We start from the raw sequence: 19,121 nt of genomic DNA on the forward strand, positions 1-19,121 counted from the left end.
TAGATTCAAGCTGTCGTCAAAGCGAGGAATGTGATACCTGTTCTTCTTGGTGCAAACATTCACTCGGCATTAGTAGGCACAGAAACGCTCACTGCCATCTGGTTTATCTACCAACACGACGAGACTAACCCAAGGCGAACGAGATGGGCAAACAACACCTGTGCGCATCATGGATTCAATTTGACGTTCTACTTGATCTCTCTTGGAAGGAAGTAAACGAAAAGGCGGGTTAATTGGCGGGTGCTCTCCAGTGTCAATGTGATGTGCTAGCACACTAATACGACACAAATTGTCCGAATGCTGCGCAAACACTTAGGAATAGCTGTTCAATTGAGACTGTTGTGAAGACGAGAGTTGGTTGTCAATCAAAGCATACGAGCTGACGACAGAGCCCGAGCACGACGGAGGTGCATCATTGCACAACGCCGACGACAAATCGCTATCAGCAACACCAAATGGTGTGACGGTTGTCGGGTCTAGAATAGCGGTTGAAGAGTGCAAGACGGTAAGAACAACACAAACACGACCGACTGAGCCATTACTAAGATCAACAGCAACATCAGGGCGGAGTTAATCGGTAAAGACAGTAAATATGAGAGTTGTGGTTGCGGTACTAAAATCGAGAAGATTGAAACGTCAGTGCACCGTCACCGTACCGAATAACTGCGTGAACGTAGCGCAAGAATTCAGATCCTAAAGAATAGGAAATGCAAAGTCACGAATCACCACGAAACAATGATGAAATTGCATGCCACCAACAAAAAGCGTAAGATCAATCTTATCTACGACATCAAGCTGACCACCATTTGCTGCGATAAAATTGCCATGTACACCAGACGAGTGGCTAGCAACGATTGAAGAAGCGGCTCCGGAGTTCGTAACTCACGTCGCAGGTGCAGTTCCTTCAACAGTAATTGTGCAGACAGGAACCGAAGAAGAAGGTTGAGAAGCCAGAGAAGAGTTGTTGTGAAGGGCATACACAGGATTGTGACAGGAGGATGGTGGTTGACGAGGGCTGACAACACTTGTATTGTGTGGCTGTTGAACATAATCGGTGTTATGGTTTGTTGGTAACACGGAATTGGCAGGTGCTGGATGACACGACTGATGCGACTTGGTTTCTCTGGCAAGGCGTTTACGGCAATCAATAATTCTATGACCGTATATGTATACTTATGACATTAGTGACAGGTGCTACGAAATGTGGGGGCTTGGGAAACCGGAACTTGAAGTACAACAGAAGACGAAACTGAGTTCGAAATACCAGACGGTGACCCAGTAGCGTCAGGTTGCAACAAACTTCAGAACTTCTCCCTGTTGGTTACGAAGTTGTGTTTGCTGCATAATCATCTGTTGTAGAAGCTGGTCTAACTGACCACTGGACGTGGGCGATACTTGTAGCTTTGTTGTAGGTGACCCAACGGCAAGAGAACGTTGAGGCTGGGCGTATTGTGACTCCGAGTGGCGAAGAACAAAACAATCGTTCTGGTCACTAGCCATGCTATTTTTTCTCGATCTCTCTTCTATATCTTTTGGGCTTTTTGTGCACTACGCACTGCTTCAGACAAAGTACTCTGTTGGTCGGCCGGTTTGAAACTCCGGACGGTGACCTTCGTGAACCACGTAACATTAGTCAGCTCTGGTAAGATGCCATCTTGAGCTCCATTGAGCTGAAGAAGGGTACGACGAAATCGAGAGCAAAACGTATATAGAAACAGGTCCTTACGATATCAGATTTCGCGTAGAATGAAGTGAAGGTTTTTTGGACCAAACTGATTGCGAAGAAACCCTCGAATTTGTCCCATGTAACTCCTTCTTCTGTTGCAGTCGACAATAAAACGCTATACTTGGCGCGAGCGCGTCCAGCAAGCGCGACAGTGTCGTTCTGTAAACGGTGTGCTGGTGTCCAACGTTCCAGATCAGAGACAGCATGAACATGGAACAGCCAACTGTCGAGGTCTTCTCAGTCGTCTCTCCAGAATTTATCTAACCGAACGGGAACTAACGAACTACGAACAGACTCACCCGCATCGTGGCGACTGATTGGACCAGGACTGACAGAACGAACGGTCGGTGAACGAACATGAGCTCTGCGGCTTCTCGACTTCGGCATAGCTAAGAACTTGAATCTCTGACAAACGTAAACCTCAGAACAAATCGGTTCTCCACCAAATGTAGACGACAGGCTGGAGAAGTACACAAGGATCGTACAGTAGACGAAAAGCAATGTATTGAGTTGTGTACTACGTAAATAGTCTCATAACGGAAGTGAGTAGGCGTAGATACGTAATAGTAACATTAACATAATTACTCTACAATACATTCTGAGATGTTTGTAACGGTAACGACAAGAAATTTCTATACATGCAAAAGGCTCTAATTAAGTGACGCACTCAAAGTCTTATATGACCTAAAGTTTATATAATATCACTGTTGCTTGGTTTAGATCACCAGATTATTTATGGAAGAAATGGATTCTTTCTCTATTTTCTGATTTGGTGCAAATACTCCCAGTCGAACCCATTCTTGATAAGCTACTGAGTACGAATCAGGTGACACTAGAGGAATTTGATAGACTGAAGCAAATGAGTGGAGACGTCGAACGAGCTCGTTATCTGTTGATTAGCATCTTACCTTATCGAGGCAACGAAGCTTTTCACAAGTTTTGTGATACGTTGTTGGAAGTTGGTGGTTACGATCAAATATTACATCTTATACAACCGGATAAACATCCAGGTTATCAAATGAATGAATATATTGTTTACTAATTATGAATAATATTTATGTGTATTGTATGCAGATCCACACAAGAGAGAAACCAAAGGTGCCAACTTTTATCTGGTGGAAACATTATAATGAATTGATTGTCATGATTGTTTAATGTAATGATTTAGAAATAATTGCACAATTGTTACATGAGGCAAGATCTAGTCGGCTAATTGCACCCGAAGAGTCCCCACAAGACAAGGGAAAGCCAGAGCGGAAAGGTTATAGAATTTATTGGATGAGTATAAGCACAAAACTACATTGTCATTTACAGAACTTTTTCCGATTGAGCTGGCAAAGAGAAACTTTCCTCATGCGTGTGGTCGGGACACAATTATCACCAAAGTATCGCGTTACCTTTGGAAAGGAGATCATGAAAATGCAGTGAATGTCGACATCAGTGATTGTCGTTTGATGGTAACAAAACAATCAATGTTTCTGTTTAGGTAGTAGTTATGAGTTGTACTTGACTATTATTTTATGTTTGTAGTGCATTTGTGCTCAAGGTGGGGCGGGCAAATCATGTGTAGCAGCCAACTATGCAAGGATTTACAGGAAGGCATACGAAGGAGGAGTTTTCTTCATCAGCTCAAGAACAAGCGCATCTCTTCGACACTCAATTCAAAAATATGTAAGACAAATCAAAAAGGTTTATTTCAATTTCAACTCTACAATTGTATTTGTGATAGATCGTTCGCCTAAGTTGTGAGAAAGATGATGTTGCAAGTCAATCATTGGAAGAAATGAATGCGCGCTTTTTAGATCTCGTCAGTCAACGTGGAGGCAATGCTTTGTTGATCTACGACAGCAGTGATGATTTAGACGTCATCAGACATGTAGTTCCTTTTTGCAACATGAAAGTTCACGTTATCATTACGACGAGATGCAGAGATCACGTGCTAATGCGAGAAGGCAATGTGATTGAACTGCCAGAGTTGGATGAAGACGCAGCCGTCGAGTGTTTCTACTGTTGGGCTGGAAAATGCAACGATGACGGGAAGATGTCAAAAAAGGAATACGATGAGATCAAAGGTATAGTAACCGATGGGCAAGTGAAGCTATTGCCACTGGCCATTCGACGTGTTGCAACATTGACGAAGAAAACAGGGGTTACTTGCATGGAGATGAGAGAAAAACTGTCATTGAAGAAAGAGAGCGTGCGTTATCCAGTCGATGATCTAGAGGACACATTACGTGGTTGGGGACTGCAGCATCTGCAGCACAAGCTAACGAGTTGGGGTATTGCACGGATCGACCAAATTCTAGATGCCGACGTCGCCTCATTGGCCACATTGTGCGACATTTGTACGAGTGATGAAGAGAAGCTGAAGAATATGAAGGAAAGACTAAAAGTCGACAGGGAAGCACCGATGCAATGGGATCTCGATCTAGAGGAAGTGGCAAGAAGGTCCGAAGATGCAGAGAAAATTCTCAGTTTTACTTCTCTGATGGACACGAGCGCCATTCCTACTGATGTTCTTCGCGCAGCTGTGATGTGGGACGGAGAGTCGAAGATCGGAGGTAGTGAGTTTGAAGTCTCTCTACATTTGCTATCCGACGACTTTTCTCTGCTCACATTGAATGACGAGGAACGCACGTGTGACATTCATGCGCTCGTTCAGCAGTCAGTTGTAAGCCACATGAAGAGAAGAGACAAATTCCTACCTTTTCTCATTTGTTTGACAAAGTGTATGCAAGACATGTTACCAAATTCTGCTTACGCCATTCAACGCAACCTCAACAACATCAAGTTGATTGCGTTGGTTCCACACGTTTACAGCGTTTGTGATCACATCTTGAAATCTAAATGTATACAGCAAGAATGTCTAAAGCTCTTGAAGTTTTCTTGTTGGTTGGCAACACATTTGCACGACATTCCAACAGCCAAGCATTTAGCAGAAGAGACATTGAAAATTCGTCGTCTACTCGGCATTCGCAGTATGAACGATGCAATTGAAATGAGCGACAGTGAGTATAATTTAACATAAAATTACAGTTTATCTTTTACAATTTGATATTTCAGGTCTGATTTCTGTTGGTAATGCGTACGATCTAATGAGTAGACCTGACATGGGGAAGCCATACTTTGAAGAAGCCGTGCAAGTATTGCAAGCATTTGGCGACGACAGTTCTCTTCCTATGCTATATGGTGTTGGTAAGATGATATTGAAATATTGAGTTAGATAGTTTTGTTTAAGGCAATTATAGGTTAGTAACTGGAGACCAGGTGTTTAGTACGGAGGAAATGAAACGTTTAGTCATTCTAATTGCCATTCAGGATTTTGTAAGCGACGGGAAATTGTTGGCACTCCAATCAGCAAGCAGAAATGTTACTTTAAAAAATGGTACTCGAAAAGTGAGCTTGAGTTGTCACACTGTAAACAAACCATCGCTAGATTTCATCATATTCTTTCCGTGGTCAACGATGAATTCTAGCCTTCATTGAATCAAACTAAGATCACTAGCGTTTGGTGTTAGGGTTAAGACGGATTTGCTTGCTTCGTGTGATCACTCTCGAGCTGTGGAGCTGTCTTGGCCATCACGTTTTTTCTTTGACGGTAGCATTGTATACTAGTGACTAATAGCCCGTTTACACGAGCACTTGTAAGCGTGTCAGCCCGTGTCAGCTCGGTTTGAAAGCTACGTCTAAACGCCCGTCGAGCCGTGGCGAGCCGTGCTGGCCCAGCCCAGCTAGAATGGTGGGGCCAGCCCGGGCTGACCCAGGCCAGGTACGTCGTGTAAACGATATATGTACTGCACCGAGGGCGGGATTAGAGCTGTGCATGCTTATTTGGTAGTCTCGCGTAGCCAGACCCCTTTCGACACGTCATACTTCTGCCCGAAAATGGCACAAATAGTGTGGAGCGACACGAAGACTCTATTAGGGAGCGAACAAGATGAGCAAGAAGTTTAGCGTTTGAACTCCGTTACCGCATGTGAGCAACTGTCGCCTGGCGATAGACCTACGACGTCTCGTATATGTCCTACGCATTTTGGATATGACTGTTGTAAAGTCATAGAGAAAAAACGCGAGCAGCTTGGGTTCTGTCTGTTACAAACGTGAGTTAACGCGAGCTATGTTAAACTCCATGAACTAACGCACGTTAGCAACACGCATTGGCTTCCTTCTACGGAGTGGGTCGTGTAAACGCGGGATGGAATACTGGGCTGGCACGAGCTGGCGCGGATCAGCTCGGCTCGGCTCGCTATGCGTGCTCGTGTAAACAGGGTATAAACGTTTCTTTTACTACTCGTCAATTATTTGGTGATGATACTACCTTGTGTACACGAGCACGCATAGCGAGCCGAGCCAAGCCGAGCCGCGCCAGCTCGTGCCAGCCCAGTATTCCATCCCGCGTTTACACGACCCACTCCGTGGAAAGAAGCTAATGCGTTTCACTAACGTGCGTTAGTTCCTTAAGATTGACATAGCTCACGTTAGCTCGCGTTTTCAACGGACAGAAGCCAAGCTGCTCGCGTTTTTCTCTATGGCTTTACAACAGTCATATTGAGAATACGTAGGAAATATACGAGACGTTGTAGGTCTATCGCCAGCCGACTGTTGCGCACATGCGGCAACGTAGTTCAAACGTTAGCTAAACTTCTTGCTCATGTTAGTCGCTCCCTAACAGAGTCTCCGTCTCGCTCCACGCTATTTGTACCATTTCGTGCGGTAGTATAACGCGGCGGAAAGGGGTCTGGCTATGCGATACTACCAAATGAGCATGCGCGGCTCCTTTTTTAGCACCCTATGCGTTCACACGATGCACTTGACCCGAGCCACTCCGGGCTGGCGCGCTGGCCCGGCTAGAAAGACCAATACACTTATTAGACGAGCACGCATAGCGAGCCGAGCCGAGCCGATCCGTGCCAGCTCGTGCCAGCCTAGTATTCCAGCCCGCGTTTACACGATACATTTCGCAGGAAGCCCATGCGTGTTGCTAACGTGCGTTAGTTCCATGATCTTGACATAGCTCGCGTTAGCTCACGTTTGCAACGGACAGAAGCCAAGCTGCTCGCGTTTTTTCTCTGTGGCTTTACAACAGTCATATCGAGAATGCGTAGGACATACGAGGCATTGTAGGTCTATCGCCAGGCGACTGTTGCGCACATGCGGCAACGTAGTTCAAACGCTAAACTTCTTGCTCATCTTGTTCGCTCCCTAACAAAGTCTTCGTCTCGCTTCACGCTATTTGTGCCATTTTCTCGCCGAAGTATGACGTCACGAAAAGGGGTCTGGCTACGCGATACTACTAAATGAGCATGCGCGGCCCGTTTTCCAGCACGCTATGAGTTTACACGATGTATTTGACCCGAGCCAGCTCGGGCTGGTGTGCACTGGCCCGGCTAGAAATACCGAGCCGCGCTGGCACGGCTCGGCCCGCGTTTACGTAATTACACGACGATTACAAACCAAGCTGACCCAAGTCAGCACGGGCTGGCTAGCTTACAAGTGCTCGTGTAAATGGGGTACAAGCCGAGCTGGCACGACTCGGCACGGTTGGACACGAATCGGCCCGTGTTTACACGTACTGTAGAAACCGAGCCAGCACGGGCTGGCCCGCTTACAAGCGCTCGTGTAAACAGGGTATAACTATAGGTCATGATAACGATTAAAGCGTACAGTATATATACTATAGTTTACAATCTACGTTTCTTTTCCCATGTCAACAACAGTCATAACATTTTAGTGATATATAATTTATTTAAATAAGATGAATTGTTGTTTTGTACTCGTACACGTGGCGTTTCACATTATTTACTACTTCCAACTACATGAAACATAATTGTTGCAAGATCAACGTAAGAAACGACGCAGTTAGGAAAGTGCCAATGTTACATGTTGTACACTATGGATAGTTGTATTTCTGTTAATTGATCCATGTCCACAATTGCAACTGGATCCCGATTTGATCGTGATCTGATAGCGATAGATCATCCGATCCACATCGGGAGGTGGATGTCATTTACATCGGATCGTGATCGCTTGAATTTGATTAGAAATAGTGGGCGTTACCTTCACGTACGGTACGAGTGTAGTAGAAGCATAACCCTCCTCACTCATCTTTGTTCTCGCTTACCTTTCGTCGCTGTATCAATTACTATCAACGCTTTGCACAAGCAAGGAAACCACACCTACACATCGGTATTTAGTCACGTGATGCCGATAATTGGTGTGACGTAAAGACATGTGACATAATATGTAATCGTGATTGGTCAGTAGACCGGTGTTGGGTTTGACTACGTAGATTTGACTGGGGAGCGGTAGCGAGTTTGAGTTACGTTGCTATATTCTAATAATCAGTATATTTAGATAGAATTAGACAGCACGGTCAGTCGTTGGTGCAGTCTACGCAATTTCTCTCGTAAGGTGCTCTGTCTGCCTTCGCAAAAGTTTGTGACAATGTGAAAGTATCGTTTGCAAGGTGCAGTGTGGACGCTCGCGCAATCCCGATAGGATCGGAATCCTTTGTTTTCTAGTGTGGACGCGGTTAAGTGACATTAATTAAGTAGATCATACTACAAATTGCCATAATTTTATATGTGATTAAATTGATATTAACTTGTATAAATCATCTGTAAGAATGGTCGACAGATCTTAATCCAGTTGTGTTATTCATCTGCTTTATTTAACCTAGTGTTGTGCTACTTCTATGTCTATTTGCCACATTCTTGTTACAGCTCTGCAAGGTTTAGCAAGTTGCTACATGGACATGAAAAACTTTGAAGATGCAGAGCGACTGTATACTAAAGAGCTTAATTGGAGGAGAGAACGGGGAGGAGATGATAGAAGCATTTCAGTTGGTATTTGTTCTGTTCGTCTGCTAGAATTTGATTTCTTGCTCATTTAACGTAACACAAATAACAATTTGTTGCATGCTTAATAAAGTAAAATGTTGTTGGTAGGATTTACATCTGCATCTCAATTTTAGTGTTACATCGTTGTCTTCCATGAACTAATTTGTACATCAATGTACATGTACAACTCTACTCTACAGTTACATCGAGGCCATACGAATAGAATTTCTTGATACTCGTATTCCTTCGTCTTACTTTGAGGTTAACCAAAATGAGAATGGAAATTGATGTGGGCATGCGTTTTGATATTGATAAAATGAAATGGTATATACATCCATAGTCAATGCATGAGTGCGTATTAAGGGCTCCACAAGTGTTAACACTAAATGTGGTCTATCGGTTAGTTCCTCGTTGGTACAAGGTCTCAGCCATGCTTCGGGGATTAGGGACACAATTATATACAGGCGCCATTTTTACCCGAGGCTCGGATTTCCGGGCTAAGTGTATAGCAATCGTTCGATGACCGACCGACCAACCGAGCAACCGTATTTATACTCGATTAGCGCAGATGCAAATGAAGCTATTCCGACCTATAGAGGAGAAGTGGTGTCATTACCGACCAATAGACGAACGTGAAGTCATCATGAGCCTCCTCTTCTCTTTGTTTGGTAGGCATCAATCAGACGTCTAGCTAGAGAAGCGGCACGAACGACGAGACGCTTAGAGAAGCTGCACAAAGAAGGAGACGTCTACATTGTTGTGATCTGGAAATTCGGTGGTGAGCTGCTTGTTTGCTCTCCATTTGTAACATGTTTCCCACCAACGAACAGAACAATGATCACGCGCGTTACTTCATCACGTAAGGCGAAGATGGCCAGCCTGCCTAGCGTCGAGGCTCTCCGACTTGTAACATTTGGCTTGTTCCAGCACTTTGAAACAACTACATTTGTAGTATCATGCATGTTTCCCTCACTACGACAACTACCAGACGTCTAGAGAAGCTATACAAACAAACAGACGTCTAGATGGTTGTGAGCCGTAAAATCGGTGGAGAGCTGTTAGGTTGTACGTGAGGGTTTAGCACTTAGAAACAACGTCTAATCTAGATAGACTGTTATCCAGTCTTTCTCCTCGCGTGCGCTTTACGTGTTTTAGCACGTGCTTTTTGTTCCACTAGCCAGGAGAACTAAAAGCACATGACAAAACAAGTGGAGCGCGCTCGAGGAGGAGGACTGGGTACGAGTCTATAATCTAGTTACACATTTGTAACGTTCATGTTTTCCCACATCTAATTTGTTTTGGCTCTGGTGTTACCTATGCCACAACTAAAACCGCCCATAGTGGCTCCTTACGACCTCAAAAGTGGCACAAACAATCAGACGTCTAGAGAAGTTGCACAAAAAAACCAGACGTCTAGAGAGCAAAGGTTGTAACATTATGCTGGTTCTATCAATAGTGTCATCTTCTGAAAGCCCAAAACATTGTAAGTGCCTGAAATCGTGTTTTATTCACTGCAAATCAGTGCTGGGTCTTTTGTACACCTATCTAGCCCAAAGTTGGTTTTCGTATGTGCTCTAGGACTTTCGCTGTGCGTGGCGGTTGGTGTTGTTTAGAACATTCTGTCAGCGCGACCAATTACGTCCGAGGTGCATACCGGCCGAGGGTTTGCACTTCTAATGCTTCTTCATTTAGATTAGTTGTAGGCATGTTGCAAACTAAAATATATCAGTTTTAGCTTTTCAAGTTTTAAAAATTCAAAACTTTTGGTAATTGATTAACGAAGAGGTCAATCTGCATGCTCCAACGTTTAAGATGAATCTATTGTCTATACAGAAAAGAGAATTTAAAAGGTAAATTAACTTCAACTCTATTTTAGATAAAAGCTACTTACAATGATTACTGCTTCGTAGCTTCTATTTGAAGGGTCTCCCGAGGAAGTTTCACTTATTGCTAGAAATGTATAAGTGTATTTCAAAGAAGGCTACCTGGAAGTCTACATGGACATCCAACAATGTACATTGTAAAAGCGATAGACAAAGAAATGTGGAATCTATAGCATTGGAGAAAACCAGAGGTTTGACCGTCTTTTATAGTATACAGCTGCAGTATTTCGATATATATGTTAGAAGTTAGGAATGAGGAAATCCTGCATGTACTAATATAACGGAACATCTCTGTACAGAGTTACTTACGGATCTCTACGAGATCAATTTACTGTCTATAGACGATAGAAAAGTATTAATCAATTTTAACTCAAATCTGCTCCAGCTACAAGTTACTCACACTGAATATTGCTTCGTAGCTTTCATTTGAAACGGCATTCGACTGATGTTGACGTACATGCGGCAGATATATGGGCACGTTCTTCCCTTCTTTCTCAAGCAACTGAGAATTTTCACGCAATCGTCAACATTTTTTATCTTTATAGTAGAATGGAAGCGCATGGTTTTCGCGAGAGGAATGATGTCATACCCAGAGGCGTATCGTGACCTCTAGAAATTGGGGCCTAGACTTCACGATTCTACGAGACACGGCCACGTTTTGGTTTTTAATTGACTGATACAGTAGAATCAGTGGCAGATCAAGAATGGAAGAAAGGCTGGTGCATATACTATATGCAGCTTTGGTCCTCACACGTATGTACAGTCCGCAATTATTATGACGACGCCAACAAATAATTGGACTATAACCATGTGCGCGTTTCTTTTACCTAATCCAGCTAATCCATATTAGATGGATTACTAATCCAGAATAGTCGGATTAGGTAGACGGATGAGAGACGGAGTGAAGCAAAGAAACGTCTTTGATGTGATGAGCATGCGCACTGAGTTTGCCTCGCCAAGATGGATATGCCGTGTGGAAACGAGTCTCGAACTGTCAGCGTTCTGACTAAGTCCTTACTGCTTAGGTTGAGAATGGCTTTTCTGCTAAATCGACCGTTTATTTTCGAGTGCTGTCAACAACTAAGCGTGCGCAAATCTTATCTAGTCCGTCTAATCCGTGTATCGGCTGGATGAGCTGGATTAGCTAATGCAGCATCTCCGAGGAGAAGAAAGAAATACACGCAAATGTTATCCATGTAATCCATCTAATCTGGATTAGCTGGAGTAAGTGAAAGAATCGCGCCCCAGTTATGGTAACTCTAGAGGGATTTTGTGTTTTTTAACTAAACTTTTACCCGAGCGCATTTGAAACCTTACCTTCGCTCGTTGAGATGTTCCTGCACCACACCACACCTGCCAGGTCTGAGATTGTGGCCGTGGCGCGAGGGTCAAGACCCCGGGCCTCTGCGCATGCGCCACTGGCTTCTGGTTCTGTTTTTTAAGGAAACGGGTATTTTTAGGCCTGATCCCGGTCCAAACGAAGTTTGTTCTTTGAGCTAACCTTCGGTGCAGGTACGGTAAGCAGACTTGAGACTGTACTCTAGGTCTGCCGATCACGAACGGTTGGGTGACTGTCCCACGGGACAGAGAGCAGCTTGCAAAGACGAGCGAGTCCTCGGGAAGCATGCATGAAAAAATTGGGTGTCCAGCAAGCGTCCGGATGGTGCTTGCACAAAGATCCTACATCAATACGCCATGCTGCTTGTGTTCTCTACATTATATGTATTATAAGTATACAGCGATAATGACACACACTAAGAGGCTAATATTTTTGAGCAGCGTGCAAAATGCCTAGCAGGCAACTTTATGTATGCCTCGAACGCCTTTCCTTCCACCGACCCAACTCTTTGATGTTAGAGTCGTCTATTCCACTGGCCTTGCAGTATATATATATATATATATATATATATATATATATATATATATAGTGGCGGCAGCGATTCGGAAGCTGTGGCCAGTAAACCCAGAGCAATCTATATCTGCTGACGACAACGCCCGCAGCACCTCTTGCACCAGTCTGACGCGGGATAGAGGACAACCGTCGCTAATGAAAAACAGCGGTCCCGAACGAGTGCCCCTGACAGCCATGTATGCCAAGAGCGATGATACCAGGAGATATCATTGGCGCTCCGTCCAAGATAGACATCGGCACCGCAGCGGAAGAGGTCTGTCTTTGACTGCTTGAGGTGCAGACGCACAATTGTTGGGTTCTCGTGAGAATCGGTCATAATATCTTGAGGTGTGGGGTGAGATGGGGGGTAGAAGGCAGACAATGATGACAAGGTGAATTCGCCCGCCCTCAGAAAACCGAAGAAACCCGTGCAGCAAGGCTGCCCAGAGCATAAGGGTATCGTATTTAAGAGACTGCTGAGACCAGACGGTTTTGATCGAGCGCAGCTCCATCGGTGTGATGGATAGGCGTTGACGGGTGTGGCGCTCACCCTGCGTGCGGCGCACTCCACTCAGGACATATGTTAGTTGGGGAAGAGCAGACGCAAACGGATCTTCGTGACCGTATTGAATATGCAAGTGACTTACGGCAGATAAGTAGCATTTGATGGTCTTGTGCGTAAGCTGCTGTTCCCTGAGAGCCGCGAAGAAAGACACAGAGTACGTTCGGATGTAGGCAGTGGAAGAATTGAGAGTCTTTGGCAGAATCGGCGGTACCGAGATTGACCGGTAGCGTACGACCTCAGAGTCGCCGGAGCTAAGCCGGACGAAGGAGTCGACTAGCCTCGACGTCTAGCTGTGTGAGCTACAGTCGATGTCTGACGGTTGCAGGAGCGCTAGGAATTGCACCGAGACTTGATCCGGGGCTGAACGTAGTTGTTGGTGAAGAAACGGGCCGCTATTAGGTTGTTACGAGACAGGGCATCCGCGACGTGATTATATTTCTCCAGGATATGTATGGCCTGCCAAGTGAATGAAAAATGGGTTGCCACAAACGTGAGAAGCATCACCAGCTTGTCGAGACAGGAGTAGTTACGCAAGGCGGACACAAAAGTGGTATTGTCGCACGGAAACTGAATGCACTCGCGATGCCATTGACGACCCCAAGCGACGCTACCGAAAGGAACGGGCACGCACTCCTTTGCTGCCATAGTTCAATCACGCCACGCTATAGACCATTCCCATTGCAGCCAGTGCTCGCGCCAGAATGCCCCACAACCCCATAGACCAGAGTCTTACGAACTCATTTGCAGCTTTGGGGGATGCGAGACAAGAGTACGTAAAGAGCACGTGCCATTCCACTGGACAAGGAAGGTATCCCACCAGAGTAGATCTGCTTGGTCGTCCGCATTCAGCCGAACCCAGTAGTGTAGGCGCTTGACGCGGCAAGATAAGTCGATAAGGCGGCGAAGGAAACATCTGCCGGCCTTGACTACCGACGCAGCGTGCTGCAGGGTTCCAACCAACGACAGCAGCTCTCTTTTGGTGCATGAGCGACGACCACGCCAATCGCTAACCATTCGACAGGTTTGTTGCAGCTTTGCTTGTGGCAGGCATATCGTACCTGCATCCGACTTTAGCTGCAGCCCCAGGAACTCAAGGCACGATGACGGCCCCTTCAGCTTTTTTGCGGCAACTGGAACCCCAAGGAAGTTGCACGTGCGAATCGCTGTAGCCAAGTTCTCTGCACTCGCTGGAGTTCGTCGCTGCGAAAAAAGGAGATCGTCCAGCTAGTGAACACCGGAACTGATCTCTCTGTGATACATGGTCCAGAGAAGAGCGTCTGCCGCGGCCGAGAATATCTTGGGCGCCGAGTGAAGACCAAAGGGGAGAGCACGGTCAAGGTAGACCACGCCCTTCTATCGCACGCCCAACAAGTAGCGATCATCTGGGCGTACCGGGATTTGGCTTTAGCCACTTTCTATGTCAAGCTTATCCATTAGCGGTCCAGGACCCATCTGCAAAAGACGCCGCGCTGCCTCATCGACAAGAACATAGGACAGAGACCATACGTCCGTAGCGATGCCTTCGTTGACGCTGGCCAGACGAAGTGAGGAGAGATCAACGATAAGGCGCCAGCGGCTTGGTTGGAAAGCAAAATTGCGTTGGCTGCCACAGAGGCTATGAGCGTAATGACACGGTTGCGGCGGCAGGACTACGCATATACACTTTTTTTCGATGCGCGCGCTACGTTTTGGCGTGCAGTTAACTCTGTCTAACTGCTTTAAACCGCATTGATGTAGACGGTGTAGATGGTACTGTAGTACGTAAGTTGCTTCCACCCTGCACAGTGTGTAGACTCGTGACCATGGCAATATACCGCCTCTTCGTCATTTCCGGATATCCAATCCTCTATCGTGGCATCTAGAAGCCGTGCTGATCGCCAAAGTTGAGCACACCGAACTGCTAACAAAATTGACGTGGTCGTACGTACGACTAGAGAACAACAAGAAGGGGCGTGTCCACCTACGCAGGTTTCTCGAAGAGAAAGTCTACGCTTCCTTGACATACTTGAACCTTACGCGTGTTTCTCCTCATAAATCAATACAGCGAAGGCTGACGCTAATTGCAGTTGAATTTCATTGCTCTAGCTTCATCTTATGTGAGAGGAGAGGGTCAAGTCTGCTGGGAGAGAACGGCATTTAGCATTCTACTTTCGTTACAAAGAGCTCTTCCAGGGTCTTAACCACACACGATCCCTCCATAGCTACCGTTTCCTTGTAGTTTTCGTGTAGTTTGCCTGCAAGATAACTGAGCTAGGCAAGCAATTCGTTTGGTGTAGGCGGAGATTAGAGCTACTGATGTATGAGCCTGGCGCATGATCCGTACCTAACACACGTTTACTCCGCTATCAAAGCGACAGTTTGCCTGAAAGTAGCGCAGCAGGAAGTTTCATGATAAAGCCTATATTTTGAAATCAGGTTGTATTTTTATTGGAGTTCTCCTATTATTAAAGCAAGAATTGAGTATAAAGAGTATTAACAGATTTTGCCACAAAGATGTCGGACACAGAAATATTTGCACACGATGGGAACATTAAGGAAAGGTTAAGATAGAATATAGTAGATCAATGATCGAAAGAGATTGAACTATAAACGCGGTGAAAGAGAAGGCAAACAAGATGATTAGTCAATAGTATGGTTGGAAATGAAAGAATCTAGATTATATTAATTTACACAAAATTGAATATTATGATTGTTTTGTAGTGCTACATAACCTTGCTCTCACATATGAAGAAGGGGGGAAATACAACGAGGCGATAAAGACATACGTAGAGTCGCTCGAGCTGGAAAGGCGATGCGATGATGGGAATCTAGTGGAAATGTCTACGAGTACGTAAATGGAAAGATGCAGCGATTTTTGCTTTCCTAATTGTACATGTTGGGATAGTTGAAAGATGGAAATTATAAGTCAATCTTTTCTATTTTAGCTCTCATCAATCTTGGTTGTTGCTACAGAGAGAGCGGGAAACTTGGGAAAAGTTTGACTTTAATGGAGGAGGCAGTCACAATCAGCCGATCATGCTACTCATCTTCTCATCCCTCCTTGGCACTTGGTAAGAATCGTGAGTCATAAAAGATATAAATATATATTTATTAATATTGTCATGTTTACCTAGATATATCTCACCTTTCCTGCACGTACGATTTACTTGACAGAAAAGATGAAGCTTGGAAATTGGCAAGAGAAGCGCTGGATATTGCAAGCATATCATTACCGTCGTCACATTCTCAATTGGCCGTGTGTGAGTACAGTAGTCTAGACTTTCTTTTTAACGTAATTATCTGTAGACCGCGCTCACTCACCCAATGTGCATCACGTGATCATTTCCATGCAAGGTACAAGGTACCTCAAACTCACCAGTAACTAATGTTAATCTCTGCTTAAGTATCCATGTCTAAATTTAAGTTATGAGCCTGTAACCGCAACGTTTGCAAGACTTTGAGCATGATGCATTCATGGAATGAAAATATTGTCTCGCTTGCATTTGTGTTCAAGGATCATCTGCTCTTGAGTGATGGTACTTCCTGTGAACTAATGTTCATTGCAACTTACCATGTTACAGATATGAACCGTTTGGGCAATTGTTGTCGATCACGAGGAAACTACAATGAAGCCATATCGTGGCATGAGAAAGCTAGACAATTGCTGCAACAACAACATCAATCACCTCAACGAGACGAATACGTTGCTAAAAGTTAGTTTACATTTTGCTCTAACGTGAAGTTGGATTGCTGCAAATCGAATTAATAATTAGATTTATATTACTTGTCTCGTGTCCATGACGAGAAAGGATGTTATGAAGAAGCTATAAAGTTGTGTTTGGAAGCACTAAAAATAGACCAAGAATGTCATTCTCCAAATCCTCTTCATATTGCAATTTGTAAGTTAATTGATTATCAATCCTCGTCACATCAGCTGGTTGTAATGTGAATGTGTGTAGATACGATGAGGTTAGGTTCGTATGAAATGAAGGCCTCAAGACTTGAAGCGTCTATAACCCATTTGCAATCTTCCTTATCATTTTTGCAAGACACACTACCTACTAGTCATCACACCGGAGATTGTGCGTTGGTCTCTTTTCGTCGTTCGTTTTCTGATTGTATGTATGCAGGTCATTTTTACCTTGCTACGTCGTTTCTTGCTATGAAAGAAGCGTCCCAATCCAGTCTACATGTAGAGAAATGTCTTGAAATACGAAAGACGGTTTTTCCAGTTGGTCACAGCAAAATAGGGGAAGGTGAGAAAACATGTCATACATTCATTCTTTAACTAATAAATCTATTAAACGATCACTCGTTCTTTCTATTTCGTTTCTAGCCGAGTGTCTCAAAGAACAAATTAAAGGGCTGAATGAAAATGCAAGTGACTGACATGATAGTCTTACTTTGCTGATTATGATTATGTGTTACGGTTTGCTTGTGCATGTTCTTATTAAAATTGATGGGGTTAGTTTCCATGTCGTACGAAGTCTATTGGCATGGATAGGATTGCATAGAGCTTGCACCTTGTCAATATCGTAGCCAACAGTTGGTACACTGTTGCACTCGGCTGTTTCAGTGACAATATGATATGTATGTTCACTATGATGTTACTACACTGGTAGTTCAGACCCAGAAGTCTAGGCCTGCATGAGTTCACTCATAATGGGTGTTCATGGTTAGCGCGCAATAGTTTGCCGTCGACTGCTCATGAATCTTTTAGAAACGTGTAAGGTATTACCGTCGCTGTGGACCATATCTCTACTCTCCGAAGCAGCCGACTGCTAGGCCAGAGTCTCACAGCACTTCACCAGAATTCGACAACAGACTGAGATCATCATCATTCTGCTCAACAGCATTGCAGTACGTCTACCAGCCGAGCTGGGTTGGTGGGTGGGGGCTGAGCGGGCCAGGGCATCCCCAACTTTGAGCACAAACCTAATCTTTTATGCAACTAGTACGCTTGTAGTCCTTTCATCCCTGGCCCACTTCCCCAACCTGTTAGTCGCTCCATCGCTACTGAGTACAATACTCACTGCAACACACGTAAGCACCACTCGATAGCCTTGAATTCCAAATCTTGCGGCACCAAACACCAAACGAGGGCACTAAAGTCGGTTCGCACGGGAATGAGAGTCCAATAATTATATTGGGACTACAGCGTTGCATGTCACGTTAGACAGATAAATTGTAGCTATACTTCTAAAAAGACTGTGGTAATTACCTGAGGCCCGGATATCCGGGCTAAGCGTATAGTCGACCACGTGCGATCGCACGACAGTATTTATACTCGATTAGTGCAGATGCAAATGAAGCTATTCCGCCCAATATACGAGACGTGGTTTCATTACCGACCAGTAGACGAACGTGATGTCATCGTAAAGCTTCATATCTCCTTGTTTGGTAGCTGCTAACGAGAATTCGGCCATCGGCGTCTGTCCTGTATGGTGTTTAGTCCTTTGCTTTATGGATTCACAAACAGCGCCCACAGTCTACATTTGCACGTGCAAATTTTTCGACGACTAAGCGTCTAGAGAGCGAAAGTGCTGGATAGGTGCTATGCGGTACGTGTAGCTGTACCTGATGGTTACTGGTAACGTTGTGCTTGTTTACAGTGTTTCTGCATAGTAGTTCTGCAGTCTGACAGCTTGAATTTTCTGTATACGTGGCTGAGCGGCCGCGGTGTTGTTGCAACATCACTAGTGTCATCTTCAACAGAAATTTGGCGATCCACGGAAATTTGCGAAGGGGAACGTGCATTGTCCATGACAGCGCGTCTGCACGTTTGTCGGACGAAGCGACTGACCTCTACGTACGCTAGTGCGTCTCTATTCATGTTTGCTACGGTATCCAAAGTCAGAGCGAACAGAGACGCCTAATCTACATTTGCACGTGAATGTTTTCCCATATTAATGTGTGGTTTTAGCTGTGGCCGCTCTGGAGTCATCTCATTACAAAACGTGTGCCTATTTAGCTATTTAGCGGTTACACGGTGATAGCTGTGTAATACGGTAGGCGTAAGAAGCACGTGAGGGGATGTCAATGGTGTAAAGTTCATGAGCGTTTGTGCCTCCTAATCTTCATGCAGCTGCCTCATACATACTGTACACATGGCTTAGCATGTGGTGTGCATGTAAACCATGTGACCAGCCGAGGCATTAGCACTGTAGTGTTTCTCTATTCAATTACCTAAAAGGTTTTGCGTTGCCATCCCCTCCTCTCTTAGACTTCCGGACGACCG

At 44.8% G+C, this 19,121-nt stretch overlaps 1 protein-coding gene and 1 long non-coding RNA gene across 2 annotated transcripts; both read left to right on the top strand.

Moving 5' to 3' along the window:
• Nucleotides 1-2,799: 2,799 nt before the first annotated feature.
• On the top strand, nucleotides 2,800-3,073 carry LOC134181101 (uncharacterized). The gene is made up of 3 exons (XR_009970079.1): nucleotides 2,800-2,824; nucleotides 2,895-2,987; nucleotides 3,041-3,073. It is a non-coding gene; the product is annotated as an uncharacterized LOC134181101 (long non-coding RNA).
• A 12,440-nt stretch (nucleotides 3,074-15,513) lies between these two features.
• On the top strand, nucleotides 15,514-17,446 carry LOC134181608 (kinesin light chain-like). Its single transcript, XM_062648874.1, has 8 exons — nucleotides 15,514-15,730; nucleotides 15,829-15,954; nucleotides 16,018-16,143; nucleotides 16,465-16,596; nucleotides 16,657-16,782; nucleotides 16,843-16,965; nucleotides 17,014-17,139; nucleotides 17,220-17,446. The coding sequence occupies exons 1-8, from the start codon at nucleotides 15,721-15,723 to the stop codon at nucleotides 17,270-17,272; spliced, it is 822 nt and encodes a 273-aa protein (XP_062504858.1). The 5' UTR covers nucleotides 15,514-15,720; the 3' UTR covers nucleotides 17,273-17,446.
• The last annotated feature ends 1,675 nt before the right edge of the window (nucleotides 17,447-19,121 follow it).

The sequence above is a fragment of the Corticium candelabrum genome, chromosome 6 (assembly GCF_963422355.1).
Source record: "Corticium candelabrum chromosome 6, ooCorCand1.1, whole genome shotgun sequence".
Taxonomy (NCBI): Eukaryota; Metazoa; Porifera; class Homoscleromorpha; order Homosclerophorida; family Plakinidae; genus Corticium; species Corticium candelabrum.